At 34.2% G+C, this 24,825-nt stretch overlaps 1 protein-coding gene across 1 annotated transcript in view; it reads left to right on the forward strand.

Annotated features, from left to right (window-relative positions):
- LOC140674633 (proto-oncogene tyrosine-protein kinase ROS-like) overlaps positions 1-24,825 on the forward strand; it is an 89,075-nt gene that overhangs the window by 55,088 nt on the left and 9,162 nt on the right. The window contains 3 exon segments of the mRNA XM_072908313.1: positions 6,343-7,769; positions 9,607-9,714; positions 9,869-10,086. Coding sequence (XP_072764414.1) covers positions 6,343-7,769; positions 9,607-9,714; positions 9,869-10,086 — 1,753 coding nt within the window.

Genomic DNA, 24,825 nt, shown 5'->3' on the forward strand with positions numbered 1-24,825 from the left:
TCGACTTCCGAAGTTCTTTCCGCTACGTCCGGGTTTCTCTGCGACCGTGAGGAAATCTTCGAACAAGAGGGAGATATTCTCCGTGGACCCAACGTTCCCGAAGAGGCTCTCCAAGTCGCTGCCTCGACATTTGTCCTATGACCCACGGGAAAACCACGGATCAAAAACCGTGAGTGAGGCAGTCTTCTTAGGATGACAATTTCCCTTTTTTTCCTAAATTCAACTCGCTGTTCAGCTCAACCGCTTCAGTCAAGAATTCCTTCCTTAAGACAATCCTCTTTCCAAGACAAAGACTCTAAGAAAAGAAAAGATATTACGCAGTAACTTAATATTACTTAATACTACACGCAATCATTCTACCTAACGCACTATACACCAAACGATTCATAAATTAGATTCCGGGCTCCGATTTACCTCACTATAAGGTTCTTTCGAGAAAAGAAGCTAATCAATCTGCATGCACTATTTTCTTCCTGTGCCGAGGTGTCTTTTGAATATAATAAACTACTTTGTTTAATTTCTTCACTATTAAATACGGACCCTCCCAATTGTTTTGTAATTTTTTAGCCTTTCCTTTACTTCTGCAAGGATTAAACAGCCAGACTCTCTCTCTCTCTTCAAAAAGAACTCCTCTAACTTTTCGATCATACCGAGCCTTCATTTGTAAAGATCTTAAAACCATACGTTCTCTAACACCGGAATGAATCTCTTCTAACTTCTCTTTCAAATTTTTCACAAAACTTCTCTCCAGAGATAATCTCTCCTCATAAAATCTCGGACTGCCCTGTAACAAATCCATAGGTAATCTAAGCTCTCGAGCAAAATATAATTCTGCAGGGGTCACTCCAGTGGTCTCATGCTTTGAAGATCTGTATGCTAACAGAAACATAGAAATCCATCGAGCTCAATCTTTCTGATTCTCTGAAACATATTTAGCTAAATAATTTATTATTGTCTGATGCTGACGCTCAACCTGTCCATCAGATTGGGGGTGCAGAGCATTTGTTCTCGTCTTCTTGATTCCAAGAAGATGCATTAATTCAGAGAATAATTGAGATTCGAAATTTTTTCCTTGATCTGTATGAATCTCAATGGCACCCCATGCCTGGAGACAAATTGACTAACGAAAATCTCAGCCACCGTCTTAGCTCTAATATTCTTTATAGGGTAGGCTTCTACCCACTTCGTGAAGCAATCCACAATGACTAGTAGATACTTATTCCCTAATATCGTTAATGGAAGAGGACCAAGGATATCCATCTGTACCCTTTCCATTGGAGAACCAACGTTATAAATCTGAAGAGGGGATTTCCCTTTTCCTAAAGGACCTTTCCTCGAAACACAAATTTTACACGTCCTACACCATTCTTCAACATCCTACTTACAAGTCCCCCAAAAGAATCGTTTTCGAATCTTCCCTAAAGTCTTATTTATCCCAAAATGACCTCCCGACGGAGAATCATGTGCTTGCTCCAAAATCTCCTTCACTCGACTCCGAGGAACTATCAATTGAAGAAAACTGGATTTGAGATTCGAGGCTTCCCATCTTTTATAAAGAATTCCATCTTTTAAAACCAACAAGTCCCAATATGACCAATAAATCTGTGCTGGGATATCTCCAACAGGAATTTGCGAACGAGCTGGTCTCTGTCCTGCTTCTTTTCCTTGCAATATAAATGAGATGCTCAAATCCGTCCGTTGTGCATGACGCCACTCTCCAAGGTTCTTGTCTTCCAGTACAATTCGAGCGACAGACATCTTCTTTTCCACTTTAGAACAATATCCACAGCCGCTTAACTCACACAATCGTCTGGATAATCCATCAGTATTCTGATGAGAAAGCCCTTTCCGATAAATAATTTCAAATTTATACTGTTGGAGCCTCTCCAGCCAACGAGCCAATTGCCCTTCTAGATCTCTAAAAGACATAAGCCATCGTAACGAAACATGGTCCGTACGAATTAAAAACTTTCGTCCTAAAAGATAATGACGAAAAAATTTAATAGAGTCTACTATCGACAAAAGCTCCCGATGAGTAACACAATAATTCCGTTCTGATTTATTCAGCACACGACTAAAATACACAATCACTTTTTCACTGCCATCTTGCTTTTGTGACAAGACTGCTCCAATCCCTATATTCGAGGCGTCTGTATCTAGAATAAATTCACCATCCTCCTTCGGAAAGGAAAGAATTGGAGAAGAACTTAGCAATGACTTTAACTTTTCAAACACCTCTTGACATTTTTCTTCCCACACAAACTTGGCTTTATTCTCTGTTAATGTATACAGGAGGTTTGGCCAAAGACGAGAAACCTTTTACAAACTTCCTATAATAAGAACAAAATCCGAGAAAACTACGCAATTGTTTTCTGGTATGGGGAATCGGTCAATCTTTAACGGCAATAATCTTTTCAGGATCTGTAGTAACACCCTCTGCAGAAACAATATGACCAAGATATTTTACTTTATTTCCAAATAAAATACATTTCTTTGGATTAATTTTTAAATTTGCTTCTCTTAATTTCGAAAATACAATTTTAAGATTATTAATCATTTCAGTAAAAGTTTTTCCAAAAATTATTACGTCATCCAAATAAACAAGACAAATTTTCGATATCAAATTTCGCAAAACTTTCTCCATTAATCTTTCAAACGTTGCAGGGGCGTTACACAAACCAAAAGGCATAACTGTAAATTGCCAAAGTCTCTTACCAATTGAAAAAGCCGTTTTCTCTTTATCTTCAGGACGAATCTTTATTTGCCAATACCCGCTTTTAAGATCAAGGGTAGAAAACCAAGAATTACCTGCTAATTGGTCAAAAATTTCATCAATTCGGAGAAGGGGATAAGAATCTTTAATAGTCACCGCATTCAACTTCCGATAATCAACGCAAAATCTTATAGAACCATCTTTCTTTTTCACCATAACAACAGGAGAAACCCATGGACTCTGCGATTTCTCAATCACTCCTCGTGCTTTCATTTCCTCTATATTTCTATACACTTCTGCTCTCAAATGAATTGGAATTCTACGGGGAACCTGTTTAATAGGGAGAGAAATCTTGCATATTTATAACATGTTCAACTGAATTGCAATTTCCCGCAATAATATCCTCAGAAAATATATTTTCAAATTCCCTAAAAAATTCAATAAAATTCTCCCTTTCCAAATTATTCAATCTCTTAGAATTATTATCGAAGAGTTCTTTCAAAGCAACCGGAACTCCCTTTAAAGGCTCTTCAATTCTAGCTATTTTTCTTTCTATTTTAGAAACTCTAAAGACTGATTCAAACACATTTTCTAAATTCACCATTCTCAAAAAGTCTACTCCTAACAAACATTGGTCACTAATATCAGCAATAATTATGGGCATTTGCAAAGAAAATCTTCTCAATTCGACTCTAATTTCTGTTTGAAATTTAACAGGAACTTTCTCTCCAGTGGGATATTTTAAATTAATATTTCCCTTAAAAACTCCATTCTTTGCATCAACAATTTTATTACTCAATACAATAGACACATCGGAGCCTGTGTCTACCCTGAAAGAACACTTCTTTCCTTCATAAATAAAATGACCTAAAGTAGTCCTTATACTACTAACATTAAAATTAGTTTCCGGGGAATCTCTTTCGCAAGCCGAACCTCCCCCGCACAGCTCGACTAAGCCGAGTTTTCCTTTTCCACTGGACAATCTGATCGGAAATGTCCGACTTTCCCACACGTCCAACACTCCTTACGGCCGGCGCCAAATCGGCTGCCTTGCCAATTCCTCTTCTCCTCTTTTCTCTCTCGCTTGCCTTCCGTTATACTACTCTGCACCACGTCCTTTCTTTCAATAACTTTCTTATTAAAATTTCCTTTCTTCCTTTCAAATCCTTCCCCTTGAATCATTTTAATTGCCTTTGCCCTTTCTATTGGCAACACTGAGAGATGTAATATTCTCCAATTGCAACGTTCGTTTCACAAAATTATCAAAAATTGCCGAAATAAATTGCGCGCAGGCAATTTTGTCACGGACTTCATGCAGACACTCGGGATATGCGAGACGAACTAATCTGTCTAATTCGAAACCCAGTGCAGCCAGATCTTCACCGAATTTTTGCTTTCTATTTGTGAACTGAACATAAAAGTTTTGAGATAAATATTCGTCCCCAAATCGTAACTCAAGTTTTGATTTTAATTCCGCAAATTCTAAATTTGTTACATCCTGAACTGTCTCTAAAACGGCACGCGCTTTTCCTCTCAAACATGAAGCAAGAGCAACGGTCTTCATCGAGTCATCCCACCCGTTCGCCCGAGTAATTAAATTGAATTGTGAAAAATATTCTCTTAGGGATACTGAACCATCAAACGTATCTGGTTTTAATTTAAAACTTAAATCTGTGCAAACGCGATACTCATGATTTTCTCTAAAATTTTCTAAATGCGATCCCGAGTCTCCGAAAGTTCTATTATTGGTAGGACTTAGCTGTTGAGTCTGTTGTCGTTGAAGCTGCGCCTGGAATTCAGCCTGTTGTTGTTGTAAAAGCTTCTCAAATTCAGCCCTCTGTTGTCGCTGCTCCTGACATAATTGGTGGATTTCTTTCATTGCCGCTTGTAATGCCGTTGTCTCCGTCTCTGTAAAGGACGTCACGGCTCGCAACCTCTTTCCACTCGACGGGCCAGCGACTTCTGTCTCCATACTCCTTTCTCCAGAAGCCATTTCTTTCTTGACTGATTATCTGTTCTGCGATCCCGGTCGAGCCCCCAAAATGTTACGTCCTTCTTCAATCTTTGCGTAGTCGCGCGAAGACACTTACACACACTCACTCTTACTTGCGCCGAGAATAAATCGACTCGCGTAAATAAGAAATAATCTTTAATACCAATATAATGCACAAATTAAATACAAAAACGTATGCATGCAAAGCCAAAAGATTCGGCACATCCGCGCACGTCAACGGCTCAACCCAAATCAATCTTTTTTTTTTTTAAATATTTCACCGGAAAACAAAACCAAGCGGTTGTCAATAAACAATCCTCCAACGAAGACATTCAGCCGATGCCGAACCAGGGACGTAACAATATATATATGTATATATATATATAAAATTTTATATTTTATTTAATAAAAATTTATCATACCATATTTTATTATAAGATGTGAAATTACATAACTGTGATAATTATTTATTCCATTTATAATTTTTTTTATTACATTAAATTAAAACTTCTTTAAAAATAAATATATATTGTATGCATATTTACTATTTTCATGTATTTTATTGTTATCTTTAATTTTATATATATATATATATATATATATATATATATATATATATATATAAAACATGTTATAAGAAACAGTAGTAACTAATAATATATATTATTATGTTTTAAACAAGAAATTAAAAACAAGGATTGCTGAACACAAGTCTAACATATTAAACAATAAAAATAAATCGGTTATTACTATCCACAAAAATATGATCATGATTTTGATTGGGAAGATGTAAAAATTTTAGATAAAAAAAATTTTTATAACAAAAGATTGACCTCAGATGATATACATAAAAAGACAAATAAACAGCATAAATTTGCAAACAGACATAGAATGTTTAAATTCTACGTATCTAAACATTATTGACAAATTTCCGAAAGTTTAAACAACCTTTATTTGTCATTATTCATGATTTTAAAGCTACAACTGTCGACATTTTTATGATTATCAGAAGATTTGTCCATCGTTAAACAACGTTATAGTGAAAAAATTTGGAACAATTATGTATGTTTCAACTCAACATAACATAGTGCCTCTTCTATATAAAAAAAACGTTTCTGTTATTAACTAGTGAAATTGTGGGTTGATTTTTAATAATTTTAATACAGGCTTCCAACCGACTAATTTGTTTTACAATGTGACGAGTCAACCTATGTGTCACTTCTTGGCCTGCTAACCAAAGGAGGAACATATTAACTCAACAATTTCGTATCGTATTGACAATATCTTCATGTTCAATTTTAAGCATATGACAAAATAATGATGTTTAACTTTTCTTAAACTCCCTTATGACGATGTACTGGCGTCATTCAATGATAAGTGATTATACAGTTATATAGCAAAAAAACCAATATTTCTCATATGTTTTTTGTATTTTTGCGCTGAAAAAGGTCATAAAATTGACCGAAACGTTCGTTAGAAGAAGAGATTAAATTGTGACTTATCGTTAGAAAAAATTATTGCGCACTAACTACAGCGTTTTGCTCTTACTCGCCATTTTTTTAATTGAATTTTATATCTTATAAAGAGCTTATATATTATATTTAATTTATTAATTACGCATATATATATTTTCTAGAATTTTATACTGGAAAGATTATGGTCCAGATTCAAATGAAAAATCAAAGATAATGTCATTGGATGTGAATGGGAAAAACGCACAAATTATTCAAAAAAACACATCCAACATATGCTCCTGCTCATTTAATTTTTCAGAGATTTCTGCTATAAAAATTGACGACATGAATCTTAAGAAACCACTAATTTACTGGTTAGTGAGTGATCTCTTGATTGTGACAGACGTTTACGTTTGTATATGCAAATTAATTTTAGACACCAAAACATTGGCAATGAAATATATTTCAACCAAATTGCAATTGACAAACATTTACTTGCTTACTTACTACCACGATTATGTTTTTGTTTTGAAGAAAAAGTATATACTTCTTGAAGGTAAAGACAATGCATTTGAATACGTGCAAAAAATAAAAACGCCTTACTGGATTCATGAAATTCATGCTTTCGGTAAATCTTTGCAATTATATCCTCCGACAAGATGTCTGACACCTGACGAAAATGTTTATAATATTGAAAAACCGATAATAACGACAAACAGTATTAACATAAGTCTTCCTGAGCCGGTTCCCAAGAGTGAATGCCAAAAATACAACTTACCTGCCACTTTATATACTATATACGTAAGTCATTGTTTGGACAATGACTTTAACAAGTCTGAAAAGTTTATCGTGCAGACATATAAGCAGTACTATGAGTTTCACAATTTAACGCCGTTTACAGAGTATAAGTTACAGCTAAGCCTGAGCAATTTTTACTTTGATCATTTATCGATAAATCCACTATTCGGCTCGGACATGATACTAAAGACTAACCCGGGCAAACTCAGAGAAACACCGGAAAACATAACGGTTTATATTCTGACGCCTACTATAGTAGCAGTTCATTGGATGCCGCCCAAGAAATTAAACTGTATGACCGTGACCTATGAGGTGTATTGGAAATCACTTTCTTCGATTAACGACACGCGACAAAAGGGCACGCAAATTATTAATATGCCCAAACGTACAGCAGATGGCAGGTTTTTCACAAAAATTCAGTTGTTACCAGAAGAAACATATTCGATACACGTATGTGTGTATCCAATTAATTTTAAAGATTTTCACAACAATAGTTCAAGCCAGATTGTTCACATGTACTTGAAACTGAACAATATAACTTTGAGCGGAGTCAGCACAAACAGCATGAACATCTCTTGGATCCCAAGCATCAATCTGACGTTTCTTTGTGCGTTAGAGTATACAAATGTTGAGACAGAAAAGTGGCAAACAACAAATAACATAACAGTCAACTATAATAAAGAAGTAAAATATTATATAGAAAACTTACAAGCAGGAACTTTATACAAGTTTCGTTTAATATTCAGATACCTTGAGTACGAGGAACAATTTATATGGCTGTTTGATGAGAGATTTACCTTTTCAACACGTGGTAAGCAAGTGAAGATATTACAATATTATAACCTTATTTTAATTATTTTTAAATATACTTTAAAAATTTTTAGAAGTATAAATTTTTATAAACAATGGGTTAATTAAAACGTAAACAATACAATATAATGTCGTTAAAAAACTAGTCTACTCACACGTAAATTAAGAAAGAGAAGAAAGAATCCAATGGAACATGTTTAAAAGTAGAACTTAATTATTGCGTTTAATTCGGTATAAATTGTACCCATATAATTTTTTGATCCGTTATATATTTTCTTTATAGTTACACTTGAAAAGGACCACAACCATATGGTCGAAACGTCGTGTGAATAAATTGAATGATTTTGGCTATTCAGGTCGTTTTAATTAACCCGTTGTTTATAATTAAATACTAGCGACTTTAATCTCTAACTTATAATATAAATTTTTATTAATAAAGTTATATTATAGTATTATACGGTTGTTCAGATATAAAAATGCTTACAAAATTTAAAAAGTTAGAAATTTTTGTAATTATTTACATTAAGAGCTATATATGTATGTTGTCAAAGTCTTTAAAATCTGTAAAGTCGTTCCTATATATAAATAATTACCAAAATTTTTATTAACAACATAAGTCAAAGTAAGTTTTTAAGATAATTATACAGAATAACGGACTACCTCCCGATGTCAATGACCTTGACATATATTATCAAGATCATGACCTTGAGTAAGGTACTGAAGGTTTTCACCGACGCTCGTTGTTTATTAAAAAGTTATTAACAAAAAAATGTGTAATGAACAATATATAATTTTCGGACCGTGTGTCCATGCTTTCGTATTATATTGTTATATTGTATCGCTGAGAATAGTAAGTCATCTTAGTTTATCTTTTTTAACTGAAATTTTACTTCTATATTTGTGACATTTCTTGTAAACTTGAAATTCTTTTAAAGACAATAATGAATCGTACTTTTAATGGATTTATTAATTTAAATGTGATATATTGAATGCGTGGACGTCCATGGGTGTCCATGATGGATTTCCCCCTTTGGTTTTTTTTTTTTGACAAGGAGAAATCCATCATGGACACTCATCCCTCCGGAGAAAGGGATGGATTAAGCTGGACTTCTATCGGCTAAAACCCCTTAGTGGTCCTACCTCGGCGGTTTGCTATAGGTGGACTCTGGGGTGGCTTTTCGCATTTTACCAGGCCCACCCCTGCTGGGCACCTCGTCCTTCAATGAATTGAAGGAGGGGATGCCTCCTTCTCGCAATACGCCGCTGAATGAATTCAGCGGCGCACTGTTGGCGGAGTTGCGGGATCACCACGCAACACCGCCACCTCCTTGGGGTCAAGGTACAATGGGGAGTGAGTGTCCCCACACTCACTCCCCTTTGACCCCCAGGGGGGACAGGAATTTAATTTCTTATCTCCCCCTTTCGCCCTGCACCCCTACCTACAAAAAATTAATCCAACCCAACCTATGTCTGAAGTATATAATAGATTTTGCTTCGTAAACACAGGTTGGGTTAGGTTAATTATTTTGAGGGTGCAGGGGGAGGGACGGAGCCCCTCCGCTGCCTATGTGTTTACTGTAAAGTTATTATACATTGTTAAATGTTATTTCACTTTCGACAAGAACGAAAAATTACATTTCATTTTTCAAACTTTTTTTGTTAATAACTTTTTAATAAATAACGAGCGCTGGCTAAAATCTTCAGAACCTTACGCAGGGTCATGACCTTGAGAATATATGTCAAGGTCATTGACATCGGGAGGTGGTCCGTTATTCTGTATAATTACCGTTTTTAAATATGAAACAAAAATATTAAAGCTATATTTTTTCTTTACATAGATGATATTTCGAACACTCCTGAAACATTAGCTAAACAATATTATCTACCATTGACTTTAAGCCTTGTCGCTATAGTTACAGTAATCTGTATCTACTACTTTTACTATTGTAAGTATATTTGATGCACGTTTCGATCTTTAATTGTAGATTGTTTTAAATGTAGCATCTTTTAGAAGTTTTTTGAAAAAATTTAATTTATTTGTTAATGCAATGTAAATTTTACAATGCACTAATGTGTAAATATATTGTAACTTTATGACAGTGTATCGACAACGCAAAGAAAGTAACGAACAAAATTTGTCACCGATAATGACTAACATCGAATTAGCTGTTCGGCATGAGATACCGAACAGGAATCTTCAGTTCAATATATTATACAATCCTATGTTGCAATATAATTCGGATGAATATGTATTAAACAGAATCAAACGTGAGCAAATCATGATATCAAAATTCGTTGGCAGCGGTGCATTCGGAATGGTAAAAATCGATTTTTTCGTAGTCACAGTTTAATTTTTAAATAATAAAGTAAGACAAATACATATTTCTTAATAAAGACAATTATAAAAATAAACTTTTTAAAAGACATTATATAATATAAAAGATGTTTAAAAAATAAAAATTACACATATGTAGGAGGAACTGATATATATGGCAATATGTTACATTGGGATTATCTGTTATTTGATAATGAATTTCAAAATAATACTTATAGAAGTAAATTTCTACATTAACCCTTTACTCACAGTAAACATGGAATGAAGATATTAGAACAATGCTATTTTAATAAGATAGCTAAGATAATTTCATACTATAAAAATGGAAATTTTTTTTCTTTTCGTTTGCTTTCTAAGATTTAAAGGTAATAAATTATATTTTATAAAAAATAGGTCTTTCATATGTTAATATTAATTTGGACGAATAGTTTTTAATAAAAGGTAAAGTAGGATATAATGGCCATACGGAAAAGATGGTCATAGGCTGTAATTTTTCGAATAATCGCTACATAGTGAGCTTTTTTAATCATTATCAAAGATAATCAATATTTACAATAGGTTATGTGCCTACATTATTTGAAATAACAATATTATGAATCTTATACTATGTTTTACTTTCGACTACCTGCAAAGTTCCTCATATGTCCACTAAAAACTCCTATAACATCGAATAAATTACAGTTAAGCTGTTGTAATCAATGTTAGACATATTATAAAGATATGTAAATTGTTATATGACCTATAATTTTTATTTTCGTTTTCTTTATTTTCTTATAAATACTATGGCCATCTTTCAGTCATAATTTGGATAAGATTGCTCACTTTTTATAGGTTATGTTGGCCCACACAATCGACATCTGCTCAAGCGCAAGCGCCGCTCTGTGAAACAAAAGTAATATAACAATAGTCGACTGTCACTGTTTACTTCTTGGTTATTATTGTCGACATGTAATAAAAGTAAATATTATAATTTTTACTTTAATTTCGAGAAATATCGCAACATTTATTTTGGTGAGTATTTGTAAGTTACACATATACAAAACAAGAATCTCGTTAATTTTCCCGATATTACTTTTTAAAAAATATAACAATATTTGCTGCATAAGAGGGTAAATTAATTAACTTTCACTTTGACGAAAAGCAATAAAGTGTATTGTTTTTTGTCCGCAAGAGTCAGAAATAAATCATTAAAAATGAGGTTAGAAATTGAGATTATAAAATCTGTCATTGATAAAACATAATATATGCATATATAGCAATAAGTATAAACAGTTTCAAAATTTTGCAAAATAATAATTAATAAAAATTTACACATTTTAAATTTTATGTAGATAGATATTTTTTAGAGCTGTTAATAGATAACTTCACTGCGAAAAAGCATTTAACGATTCTGTCTTTTTACATCGTAATAATTAATAAACGATAATTTGAACTATTATTTTCGTATTATACTTATAAGAGTAGGTGTAAAGTAAAATATTTGTCAAACATTTTGTTAATAAAATTGTTTTTTATTTTTAAGTTGTTATTACAATATAAGAAAATATGTAAACATCGACCATAATAACCAAGAAACTGTAACAAATAATGACAGTCGACTTCTTGTTACATTACTTTGTAATAATTGTTAAAAATTTTCTTTATAAAAGTCCTAATTTTATTTATATGTATATATTATATACATATTTTATAAATAATATATATAAATGTGTACAGGGTATCTCCTGGTAAAGGTGAGCAATCTCTCGTGGGCATATAAAAAGCAGATAAATAACCCCATAAGTTCCTATAAAATTTTTTTCTATAATGCATTTTTACTGAGATATTTGTCTTCAAAATTTAAATTTGAGAAACATTTTTCTTAAATAATTTTTATATTATTTTGTAGAGCTTAATAATGTATAAGAACTTATAGGGTGTCCCATTTAAAAAATTCAAGGCGACCTTTATATGACCTTCAAACGATTATTCAAGGTCAAACTAATGGTACCATCTTATGGCCCCCTCGAAATCATACAATTTTTGTCTGAAACATTTTTGTCTGCTGGGCTCAGTTTTCGAGATATTTTACTGTCCAAGTTAAAATGGGACACCCTGTATATAATTTTTGGTATCATATACATTTCAGAAAAGGTATTCTTAACGTATCTATTTATTTAATACCTGATACATTAAACGCATTCAATTCATTTACAATCACCTTTACTTATGATAATACCAATCTTGGTAATATCAATCCTAATAATATAAATTTTTTCTTAAAGTGATCGCTTTGGTATGTAAACAGAACCGTTATTGCGAGTTCCCTGTTTGTGTTGTACGTCTTAATATTCTCTACATTCTATACATTTGTTCCGCAGTCTGCTTTAGACTTTTGAAGTATACGTTTGTATAGTATTGTATTACGTAAGAATAACGGATTTATATGAATTTTTAACACTTAACATTTAAGTAAATAAATTTGTTATAAAAATAAATATGATTAGCAAATTCATTTATTTAAACATACATTAAATGCGTGGGCGGGAGAAGGGCTTTGACCTCTCCTTCTTTTTTTTTACGTGAGGAAATGCATTATGCATACCCGCCCTTTCGAGGAGAAAAGCGGGTTATGTCAAATTTTCACCGGCTAAAACCTCATAGTGGTCCTGCCTCGGCGGTTTCAAGTGGGTAGGCCCTGGGATCACTTTTAGCATTCAACCAGGACCCACCCCCGCCGAGCACTCTGTCCTTCAATGAATTGAAGGAAGGGGCGCCTCCTACCAGCAATGAGCCGTTGAACGATGATTCAACGGCACATTGTTGACGGCGTTGCGTGGTGGTCCCGCAACGCCGCCATCTCCTTGGGATCAAGGTGCAATAAAGAGTGAGCGTGGGGACGCTCACACTCTCTTGCCCCGGAGGGGGGCGAGGATGTTATTCCCGCCCCTTCGAGATGGCAATCGGGACTGATGGCCGGGTTGGGAGAGGAGTTTTGTAAGACTTCCCAAGTTCAAGGCCCCGGTCGAATGTCTTGAGGAGGAAAGGGGTGTCGGACGGGAGCAGGTTACACCTTGACTCCGTCACCCTGACTCCCCGTTGACGTCATCCAACGCCCTTCTTAGCGTAGTGCGTCTTTTGAGGTCCTAATTGACTCCCCTTTATTCCTCCTCCTCGAGGAGGGGATCTATCCCCTCGCTCTTCCTCTTCGTCGACCATGCCTTCGGTTGAGGAGCACAGACTCCCTTCTGCGAGGACGTGATCCGCCGGGACTCGGAAGTCCACACAGAGCGAGCATCGCTTCCAAACCCGGCATCCTCCCATTTTGTGTTCCAAAGACCCGCGTATCGATAGCATCGATGCCGGGGACACAGTGGAGGTGCAGCTAGAGCTGCTATGGCTTTAGAACATATAAAAATGGAAGGGGAATGGCAGACTGAAAAGTGTCCGGAGGAAGTGAGAAAAAAATCGTAGTTGCCTCTCTCTCGTGAGTTACTGCTCGAAAGTGCGCATGCGTGCCATTTGCTGACACACACAAGCATCGTGTGTGTACATACATATACATACATTGACAAATCAATCATATATATCCTTCGCTTTTAATAAAATCATTAAAAAAAATCAGAGAATAAATAAATAAATAGTAAAAGACTCAAGAAATAATAATTTATAATAATGTATAATATATTTATGTATAAATAGATTTATTTTTATTTATTTATATATTTATTTATTCATTTATTTAAATGTATAATATATTTATGTATTTTTATATAAAAATATAAAGAAAGGATTGTAAATAAATAGATAAATCAGTGTTAAAAAAATCAGTAAGTATTTATATAATATGGTAAAAATGTTACATTTACAATATTATATTTGGTAAATATTCACATAAGGTCACTTCTTTCAGAAGTCAATGACCTTGACATATGTTGTCAAGATCACTGTCCTGAATAACGCTTAAAAGGTTTTAGCCGTCGCTCGTTGTTTACTAAAAAGTTATAAAAATTTTTTAAAATTGACATTTTTTGCAATTATTTTATCAAATACTGGAAATTAAAAAAAATGTTTTAATTAAAAGTTGTAAGTCTCTTCAAAATACACGTTTTATATCCTATCCATTTTTATTATACGAGTAATAGTTTTCGAGAAAAACAATGATAAAGACTCTAAACCTTATACAATATTAATTATAACATAATATATAATATAGTCCCACTGCATCCGCGCATACACTTTCTACATATATACTTTCCTACCCACACAACAAATGGGTTAGGTTAGGTTTTTTTTATTGGAAGTAGAGCCCCCCGCAGGGGGGCGGAACCCACTATGCCCGCGCATAGACTTTCTACGGGGGGCTCCACTTCCAAAAAAAATAATCTAACCCAACCCATTTGTTGTGTGGGTAGGAAAGTGTATGCGCGGATACAGTGGGACTATATTATACATAATATTATAATTAATATTGTATGAGGTTTGTAGTCTTTATCGTTATTTTTCTCGAAAACTATCACTCGTATAATAAAAATGGATAAGATATAAAACGTGTATTTTGAAGAGACTTACAACTTTTATTTGAAACATTTTTTTAAATTTCCAGTATTTGATAAAATAATTGGAAAAAACTTCAATTTTTAACAATTTTTGTATGTAACTTTTTAGTAACAACGAGCGACGGCTAAAACCTTTTAAGCGTTACTGAGAATGATGATCTTAACATATGTCAAGGTCATTGACTTCTGAAAGGGTTGACCTTAACATATATGAGTATTTACCCAAATTTTTTATCAAACACTCCTCTATGTATACAAATTTTAACGAAGTTATTTATCAGATCCTAAGTAAAATTTATATATGACTCTTTTTTGATAAAGCATGGTATAAATAAAATAATCATTCCGCATTGAAACATTAAAAATAAATTATAGAGGATGGCAGGTAATATATCTTTGAGAACGATGCAGCCAATGTAGAGAAGAAATAATCTCGATTCTGTTCTCTTCTATTTTCCAAGTTCGTTTAGTCATTTTTCTTGGTTTGCGAGCAAATTCTGATGGAATATGAACACGCAAGTTCTTCATTCTTTCAGCAATTTCAGTAATCTCCGTTGCTGTAAGACGTGTTCCTGATTTTATTCTTTTTAAAACAAATCTCATAAATGTTTTCGTGATACTTTCTAACACCAAATGAAAAGAATCGAGAACAAATTGTGTCACCATTCTTAGAGATAGAGTTAAAAGGGAGGATATTCCAATGTGGTGCTCAGAGTCCGACTGTTTTACAAAATCTTCATCACTACGTAGTGTGTGGATTTCAGTGGAATGACACATACTATTAAATTCACATTCTCCAGATTGAGTACATCTTTCACATACATGATACGCATTATGACCTACAATACACTTTAAATACTGTCTGGCCGGAGCATCACAAATAAAACATTTGATATAAACTTCATGTCTCACACCATTTAAAATTAGACCATCACTTCAATTGTAATACTTCTAAAATAAAGTCTTGTAAATATTTATGTACACTGTTTGATTTACCCTATTGTTCGAGATAACATAGAAGTAGCGCACGCCTTCAAATTTAATCGCTCTGCGCGCGCACATCGCGCTTTAAGCGCAATGCGCTCCGGGCGCCCAATCGCAGGGCGCCACCGGACGCAATTAATTTTGAGCCGATACAACAATAGCGCGGCTTACAAACAAACAACTAACGGCAGTTTACACCCATCTAGAAAATTCGAAAAATAACAAATAATACATAAAATTCGAGAACTTTCGATATGGGGCCGCTGCTATAAAACCTCCCCGCACTGAAATCGAGACGACATTTGCGAATTAGTCTCGTGCGTGATCTCTGTGTCTCTCCAAATCAAATAAATCGATAAAACACCATTTTGGCGGAAGGAAATTGCGCCAGCTCGCTCTTTTCGTCGATCGTGACGGAGAAATTCCTTTCTCGCAGCGTTAATCTCTCTAGCTCGCGGATTTAACGATCTCCCTTGATTCTAATTTTTTTTAGTATTCTTCTCGGACTTGTGCCACGTCGATTATCAACCTGTAGTTAGTGTACATATAATCATTCGTTGTGTTTGTGTTTTAAATAGAAGACTTGTTAAACCAATAAACTTATCTAGCGTTTATTCTCGTTACCTCTACTTCTATTGTCCTACGCTCCCCTCGCTTGCCCGTTGTGAACACCTATCCTACACAAATTCCGACAACAAACGGTCTGTCATCAATTAGATCTAAACAAGATCTAAAAAGATCTGCACAAAATGGGCCAAACATCAGTAACACAACTTTTTGTCAAATTTATTCCATCAATGTTAACATTTAATCCTATTTTATTCTGCTAAAATTTTTCAATCCACAACTTTCTAGGCGCCTTTCAAGTCCTGAAATTAATCCAACATGCACATAGGAACCATTGCTGAATTCCACAATTGATGTTATAACTCTAAACGTCTTATTGAGAGTGCGCGAATCTAAGGACAAGTCTTGATGATATGATTTCAGTTTTGTGAGAAGTTCTCTGCAGACTTCTACTGTAATATTATGTTTCAAGTTCCATTCTCTTAGCCATTGTCTGAATTTCACCTGCTCATCTTCATCATTGTCTTCTTCATCTTCATCACTTGAGTTTCTATCTGATTCAATACTTGCTATCAAATCACATCTCATATAAATATATTTACTATTTTTATCATCATTTATTGGTCTTGAAAGCTGTAAATCTTCATCTGCAGATTCACTAATGTTATTCGTAGAATCTTGAGAGATATCTTGATCTTTAAATAAACAATTCATAATATTATCTGTTGTAATCGCTTTTAAAATGTCATCTTCTAATATTTTTTTAAGACATTTTTATATATTTTCTTGTTCAAGATATATTCAAAGTATTTTTAATTAAATAAAAACTTTAATATTATTTCAATTTTATTTTTTACTTTGAACTTCACTCTAAATTCTTGTTATTTAAGTCAATCAAAAAGTTCTGAGACTTTTCATTTTTTTCAAAAAATATTTATTTATTGTTTAATATTGATATGGTCCCTTTCAAAGTAGTCTCCATCGTATATAATGCACTTATGCCACCGTTTCTTCCAATCCTCAAAACACTTCTGAAACGCACTTTTGGGTATAGCTTTCAGCTTCTTCAGCTATTTTGCCTTTATCTTCTCTATGGTCGCAAATGTTGCCCTCTCATGGTTTTCTTTATCTTTGGAAACAGAAAAAAGTCACAGGGGGTCTGACGAATACGGCGGCTGAGGCATTACTACATTTTGGTTTTTTGATAAAAATTCACAAACAAGTATGGAAACAGTTCCGAAGTACGGAACCAATTTAGCTGAAACTTGTTTCATCCCCAAAACGTTAGTAATAATTGTTTCACATGAGCCATATGAGATACCAACTTCTTCAGCAACCTCCCTAACTGTAATTCGGCGAGAACAATTTTCTCAATTTTTTCCACGTTTTCATCGGTAGTTGACGTGCTCGGACGTTCAACTCTCTCGTCATCTTTAACGTTTTCTTGCCCCTTTTCGAAACGTTTATACCAATTATAAACATTTGGTTTACTCATAGCAGATTCGCCAAAAACATTCTTCAACATTTGCAACACGTCACTGCACTTAATTTTATTTTTAACACAAAATTTAATGCAAATTCTTTGTTCGTTGCAATTTATTTGCCTGTCAAAAACAAATTACCAATCGTATGTGACTGAAAATTGAAACATATGTTATGGACATGTGTACAAACATCAGGAAGAAAAATAATTCAAATTGGATATGTATAGTGCGGAAAATTCAAAAAGTCTAAAAACTTTTTGATCAGACCTCTGAGCGAATGCCTTCTCAGCTTCAGCTTTGGCGCATCTCTTCAGCCTTCGCTCTCCAACAGATCGTTTATGTGCATCACTCATTTTGTAAAACAAAATTCTGTTCAAAGAAATTTGATATTTCACTTTTAAAAAAAAATTTAAAAAACGATATATTATGTTAAATAACAAGAATTCAGAGTGAAGTTCAAAGTAAAAAATAAAATTGAAATAATATTAAAGTTTTTATTTAATTAAAAATACTTCGAATATATCTTGAACAAGAAAATATTATATAAAAATGTCTAAAAAAATTATAATGTGAAATTAGAACTTTTAGACCCATTATTGTATGACAAACATATATAATTGATTTGTTAAAAAACAGAATATTATCTAGACTCAAATTTTCTTTTCTATTATAGCTAATCAATATGTTTAAACAATATTTTAATTTAATAATTCATGAAATATATGACAAATATAATCACTTTTAGAAATCTATAATAAGAAAATTGAAGCAAACCATCATAATTTTTTTAACGAGTGTGATAGATAAATTATGAATATAAATAATTGAGAATGTATGTATATTTTTTTAGTCAGATAACAGATAAATTTTTAATCAGAGAATGTCAGAGATAAAATATAAATTTTCTTTATAATATTATTTTAAGAGTTAACTTGAAAAAAATAATATATAATTGTAACACATATTGCATCAAAAACATAAAAACAATTTACGAATATACACTAGGCAACAAAATTATCGCAACAAAAATTTATACCAAAATTTCACATAACTTCAGATAATCACAACTCCACGAAAAATTGTATTTAAAATTTAATTTTTATTTTGTAGGTTAAAGCCTCTACATTAAGAAGCATTTGTCAGATTTTGAATTTGTCCTTCCTCTCTCCCGCCTTTTTCTCAAAAGTAAGGACGTGTTTTGTCTCGGAAAATTTGTACAGTTTGATGCACTTCACGGAGTGGAATAAATTTTTTTCACAAGTATCATGATAATCATTATAAAATTTAGACTTTTCCTTGCAAATTAAAAAAACTTGAGATCGATACGATGTTTTTTGCGGATTTATGTCGTATCAAAGTGACCTATACATTTTTATGCCTATTACCGCCAACATTATTTTAAAAGTGTGCATTTCCGCCTCGTCTTCGGCACACATACACGCATACGCACGCACGCACGCACGTATACAAACATACACATGATGCGCAAATTCCGTCCAACAACCTTCCCGTGATGCGCATTGGCTAATGCTAATGTTCGCGGTAATAGGCCCAAAAATGTATAGGTCACTTTGATACGTCATAAGTCCGTGAAAAAAATCGTATCAATCTTATTTTTTTTTAATTTGCAAGGAAAAGTCCAAAGTTTACAATGATTAATAGAATAAGAGAAATTGGGCAATAAGAGTCAAGCTCAGTAATTGGTGAGCAAATTCTTATTTGTACATTACTTTAATTGTGTTGAAATATAAAATACATCAGTTATCGTCGATGATTCGATTAATAACAAAATGTAAATCAATATATATAAGTGTGTACACTGAGGAAAAAAAAAAGTTGAATCAACACATTTTTTTTTATCTAACTAAATGCGGCGGTCACAGGCTGAATAAACTGTGGAATTATTGACGTTAATCAGATATTTATTTTAAATAAACTAATATTATGTCTATATAATTTGATATTTAAAAAAAAAATAGGAGGTTTATTTCTTTTAATTAAATGAATATATATATGTTTACTTAATATATATATTTATTATTTATTACGTATATATTTTCTTATATATCTACAAAACATTAGCAAATAATAACATAACGTCAATGTTATAATTTCACACTCAAAAATGTTATATTGTGGAGTGGGAAACTATAACATTGACGTTGTTACTATTCGCTAATGTTTTGTAGGTATATGAGGAAATATATATGTAATAAATAATAAATATATATATATATATATATAAACATATATATGTATACATTCATTTAATTAAATTAAATAATCCTCCTATTTTCCTTTAAAAAAATATCAAATTACATGGACATAATATTAATTCATATATATAGGTACATGTGTTTTTTATTAAAAAATTAAAAATTAAATTATTTTTTTATTAATTATAAATAAATAAAAGATCTGTTATATATATGTTTATAGATCTAGTTATCATTTATATATAACAGTTTCGTAACTTAATACTAAAATATAATAATAATATAACATAAATAATCTTATAATAATAGATACATACGAAATGTCTCAATATTAAAGAAAAGAATTGTAGAATAAAAGTTTGTCAAAAAATTAAGTATAATAAAAATTTGCAACTTTTTATTCAGAACAATAATTTTGAAACATAGGAATTTAAAGTTGATCAGTCACAAGCTATGTTTTAGACGATGTTCCACTTCATTTGAACGTTACTAACTCAGAAACAGACGACTTCTAAACATAGTCCGTGATTGGTTATCTTCCAATTTTTCTTATTCCGAAAATTATTATTTACATAATAAAAAATGGACTTTTATTACGCAATTTTTCATGAACTTCTATATTATAATCTTCTGTTATTCTTCAATTTCGAGAGATCATGTATATACATAAGACACAAAATAAAAACCTTTACAATGTAGCATACGTTTACAAATCTAATTCTCACACATATATGTATTTTAATATTATTTGAATAATATATATAACGCAAAGAGAGAAAAAAGTATAAGAACTATGTACAAGACTATGTAACAACTATGTAACATTTCCATCTGTAATAACATGTATATTATGAGGAATCAAAGAAATTAATTTTTTATGAGCAATACAATCCCATTCTTCTGTACGTGAGACTTGAAATGCATGTATATGCAAAAATGCTAATGTTTGTACATATTGATAAATGTAATAAACATATTGATCATTATTTATTATAATGGGTAAATATTCACATAAGGTCATCTCTTTCAGAAATCAATGACCTTGACATATGTTGTCAAGGTCATCACTCTCAGTAACGCTTAAAAGGTTTTAGCCGTCGCTCGTTGTTTACTAAAAAGTTACATACAAAAATTGTTAAAAATTGACGTTTTTCCAATTATTTTATGAAATACTGAAAATTTAAAAAAATGTTTCAAATAAAAGTTGTAAGTCTCTTCAAAATACACGTTTTATATCCTATCCATTTTTATTATACGAGTGATAGTTTTTGAGAAAAACAACGATAAAGACCGTATTTGATAAAATAATTGCAAAAAACGTCAATTTTAAAAAATTTTTATAACTTTTTAGTAAACAACAAGCGACGGCTAAAACTTTTTAAGCGTTACTCAGGACAGTGATCTTGACAACATATGTTAAGGTCATTGACTTCTGAGAGAGGTGACCTTATGTGAATATTTACCATTATAATGTATTGAATGTAACCAAAGAAACGAAATATACCATATGTCTATTTCTACAATCATGCCAGGTTTATATATGATTCCATTAATATTTATCCATGATACAGGAAAATAATCCTCATTGATATCTTTAGATAATGCATTTTTAAAAGTGTTATAATTGTGTAACTAGATAGATAGATAGATAGATAATGGTTTATTTGGATCCTCTTGCGGTTACCAACTCAATACATGTGTTTTCTGGGGAACACCAACTCCTTACAATCTCCTTCCTCTTCTCTTCTACATATACACATAATTACCTACTTACACTTTCTTATCATCAACAATTCACATTTCACCTTTTTCTCACATACCCCCTTCGTTTCTCGCCTCCTCTTACTACATACCCTCGTTTCTCTTTCCTAGCGCCCCTGGCCACATTCATGGCCTTACAAACTTTTTACCTCTTCTTCATTCAGACTGCTCTCTCTCGTAACCTGCTCTAATCCTTTCTGTCCCTCTCTCTCTCTCTCTTACTCTCTCACATCTCTCATACCGTCCTCATCCTCCTATAGTCCCCGCGCTCCCTTCATTTCCCACATCTAACCCTAACCTTCATACTCCCTTCCCCCTTCTCTCTCTCTCTCTCTCTCTCTCTCTCTCTCTCTCTCTCTCTCTCTCTCTCTCTCTCTCTCTCTCTCTCTCTCTCCCTCCCTCCCTCCCTCCCTCCCTCCCTCTCCCCCTTCTCTTCCTTTCCTTCCCTCTTCCTCTCTCCTATTTTCCCTCTCTCCCCCTCCCTCCCCCTTCTCCCTCCCTCTCCCTTTCTCTTCCGCCCTCCCTCTCCCTCCCCCTCTCTCTGCCTCTCCCTTTCTCACCCTTTCCTTCCCTCTCCCTCTCTCCCCCTTTCCCCTCTCTCCCCCTCCCTCCCTCCCCTTCTCCCTCCCTCTCCCTTTCTCTCCCTTTCCTTCCCTCTCCCTCTCTCTCCCTCTCTCCCTCCCCCTCTCTCTCTTTCCCCATACCTCACCAATTGACTGACAAGTGTTTCCACCACCCCTTACAGTCTAACATCGTTTCTCTTGCCAGCCCCTCGTCTCTCTTCGTTTACCTTCTCCACTCTCACCCCCTCACACCTACTCTCACTCTTTCTCTCGTTTTCCCTTTCTCTCCTCTCTCTCTCTTTCTCTCCTCTCTCACTCTCTTCTTCTTCTGTTCTTCTCCTCCTCTGTCTTCTATCTCCTTTCCTCCTTCACCCATCTCCATCTCATCTCTGACCCTTTATCCTTCGTTACCTCCTCTTCCTCTTTAACCTTCCTTTTCTCTAATTCCCCTACCATCTCCTCCGCACTCTTATGCTATACATAGTCTTTTACTAATATAACACATTCCTCCACTCTTCTCTCTCACTCTCTCTCTCACTCATTCTAACTCTCTCTTTCCCTCTTCCCCTCTCTCCCTCTCTTCCCTCTAGCCCCTTACATATCGCTCTCTTACATAATCGCAATTTGCCTACTACCTCACAAGACCTCATCTCTCCTCCACTATCACTCCTACATTCATACAAATATGTTCACAGCTCTCCCCATACGTACCTGGCCTTATACAACCTCACATTCTAAATCTCGCCCTCTCTCTTCCCTCTCGCTACCCCTTCACCTCTAGCTCTTTATTCTTTCCTCTTCCTCTCAACCATCTTCTTTTTCTTTCTTCTATCCTCTCTCTTCTTCCTCCATCACCTTCCTCTCTTCTCTCCTTTCTCCGCGTTCCTTCTCCTTCTTTTCTGTCCTCGTCTGTCATCTTTTTGTCTTCTCTCCTTTCTCCTCATTCCTCCTCACTTGTATCCCTTCTCTCTGCCCCCTTAGTAGCCGCACGTAACCTCCATCTGTCATCGCCCACATTTCTCTCCATCATAGCTTCCTTCTTCCGTTTATTCCTCTCTTCATTCTGTCTTATCACCCTTACTACACCACCCCTCCCTCCTCTTCTTCCTCCATTACACCTCCTCTCTTCTATCTTTCCTCTGCGCTCCTCCTCACTTGATTTCCCTTCTCTCTGCCTATCCGATAACCACATCTAACCTCCACCTGTCACCGACTACCCACTCTTTACTCTCCTCACTCTTCTTTTGTATTCCTTTCCATCCTTCTTCTCTCTCCGTTTTCTTGTTCCTTTTCTCTCATCTTCTACAATCCTTCCTCTCCTCATTCTTCTCTCTCCTTTTTCCCCCCTCCTTTCTCGTTGCCCTCTTCTTCTCCTCCTTACTCTCCCTCGCTGCTTCCGGCTCCTTACTACTCCTCTTCATCCTTCCCCTCTCCTTCCTCCACACTCCACACCCTTGCTTTCTCCTCTGTCTGTCTAATCGCAGCTCGCACCTAACCTCCTGTCACTCTCATCACATGCCGTACCATCTACTCTGTTCCTCTCTATCCGATCGATATATCGATCTGCCTCTTCCCGCATCGATCTATCCGCCTGTTTCTCCATGCCACGCTGCCCATACCGCCTCCTGCCGCCATCTGCTGATCGCCATCCATACTCTTCTCTCCTTCCCTCGTCTCACCGCTCCACTCTCCTCTTCTCTGTACCGATCTTCTTCTGCCTTCCTCCTCTTTCACTTCTCTCTCTTTCCACCTCTTTCCTTCACTCGTCTTCTTTGCCCATCTTCTCATCTTCTCTTCCTCTTTTCTCCCTTTCCTTCCCCTCCGCCCTTCCTGACCTCCTCTTTGTCCTTCTTCCTTCTTCCGCTGCCTATCCCATTCCTCTTCACTCCTCTCTGCCCATCTCTCCTTCACTTCTCCGAATCTTCCACATCATCTCTTCCATCTTCCCTGTCCACTTTTCATTCCCTTGTAACTCTCCTCTGGCTTTGTCCTTCTCATTCACCCCACTTCACCTTGTTACTATGGCCCTCCACTTTCTCCCTTGACCATCCTTTCCGCTCACGGCCTTCCTATCCTCACCAATTCACCCAAAAATTCTCGGAGCTCACACATCACCCAACTTCTCCGTCCATCATCTTTTTCCTTCCGTCCTAATTGTGTAACTATGTCAGTGTATTTTTTAGAACAACAAAGAAACGATTTTCAAAGCCTTTATTTTGAATGAATTGATATGTTAATTCTAATTGATACTTCAATGTTAAAGTATATAAAGGATTTCACCGCGATGTTACTACTTTAGCATTTTGTTTTATTTCTTTGCGTCTAGCTTCGAAACGCATACAAAACAGATTTTTCAAAGGACCCATTATCATTATTATTCGTGGATAATGTATTAAATAATAATGTTTAAGCTTTAATTTCTCTTTAAAAAGATCTCATTTTCATCATCAAAAATATCATTTTTTTAATTTAAAGTACTTGTATACCTTTGTTTTACGTTAAGATTATGTTATATAATATTATATTTGCCGAATGAAAAAGATAACAAGATGATACAAGAGAAAAATATATTTTTATATCAACTTATCTTTTTCATTCTATTGCGAGCA

The sequence above is a fragment of the Anoplolepis gracilipes genome, chromosome 16 (assembly GCF_047496725.1).
Source record: "Anoplolepis gracilipes chromosome 16, ASM4749672v1, whole genome shotgun sequence".
In the NCBI taxonomy this organism is placed as follows: domain Eukaryota; kingdom Metazoa; phylum Arthropoda; class Insecta; order Hymenoptera; family Formicidae; genus Anoplolepis; species Anoplolepis gracilipes.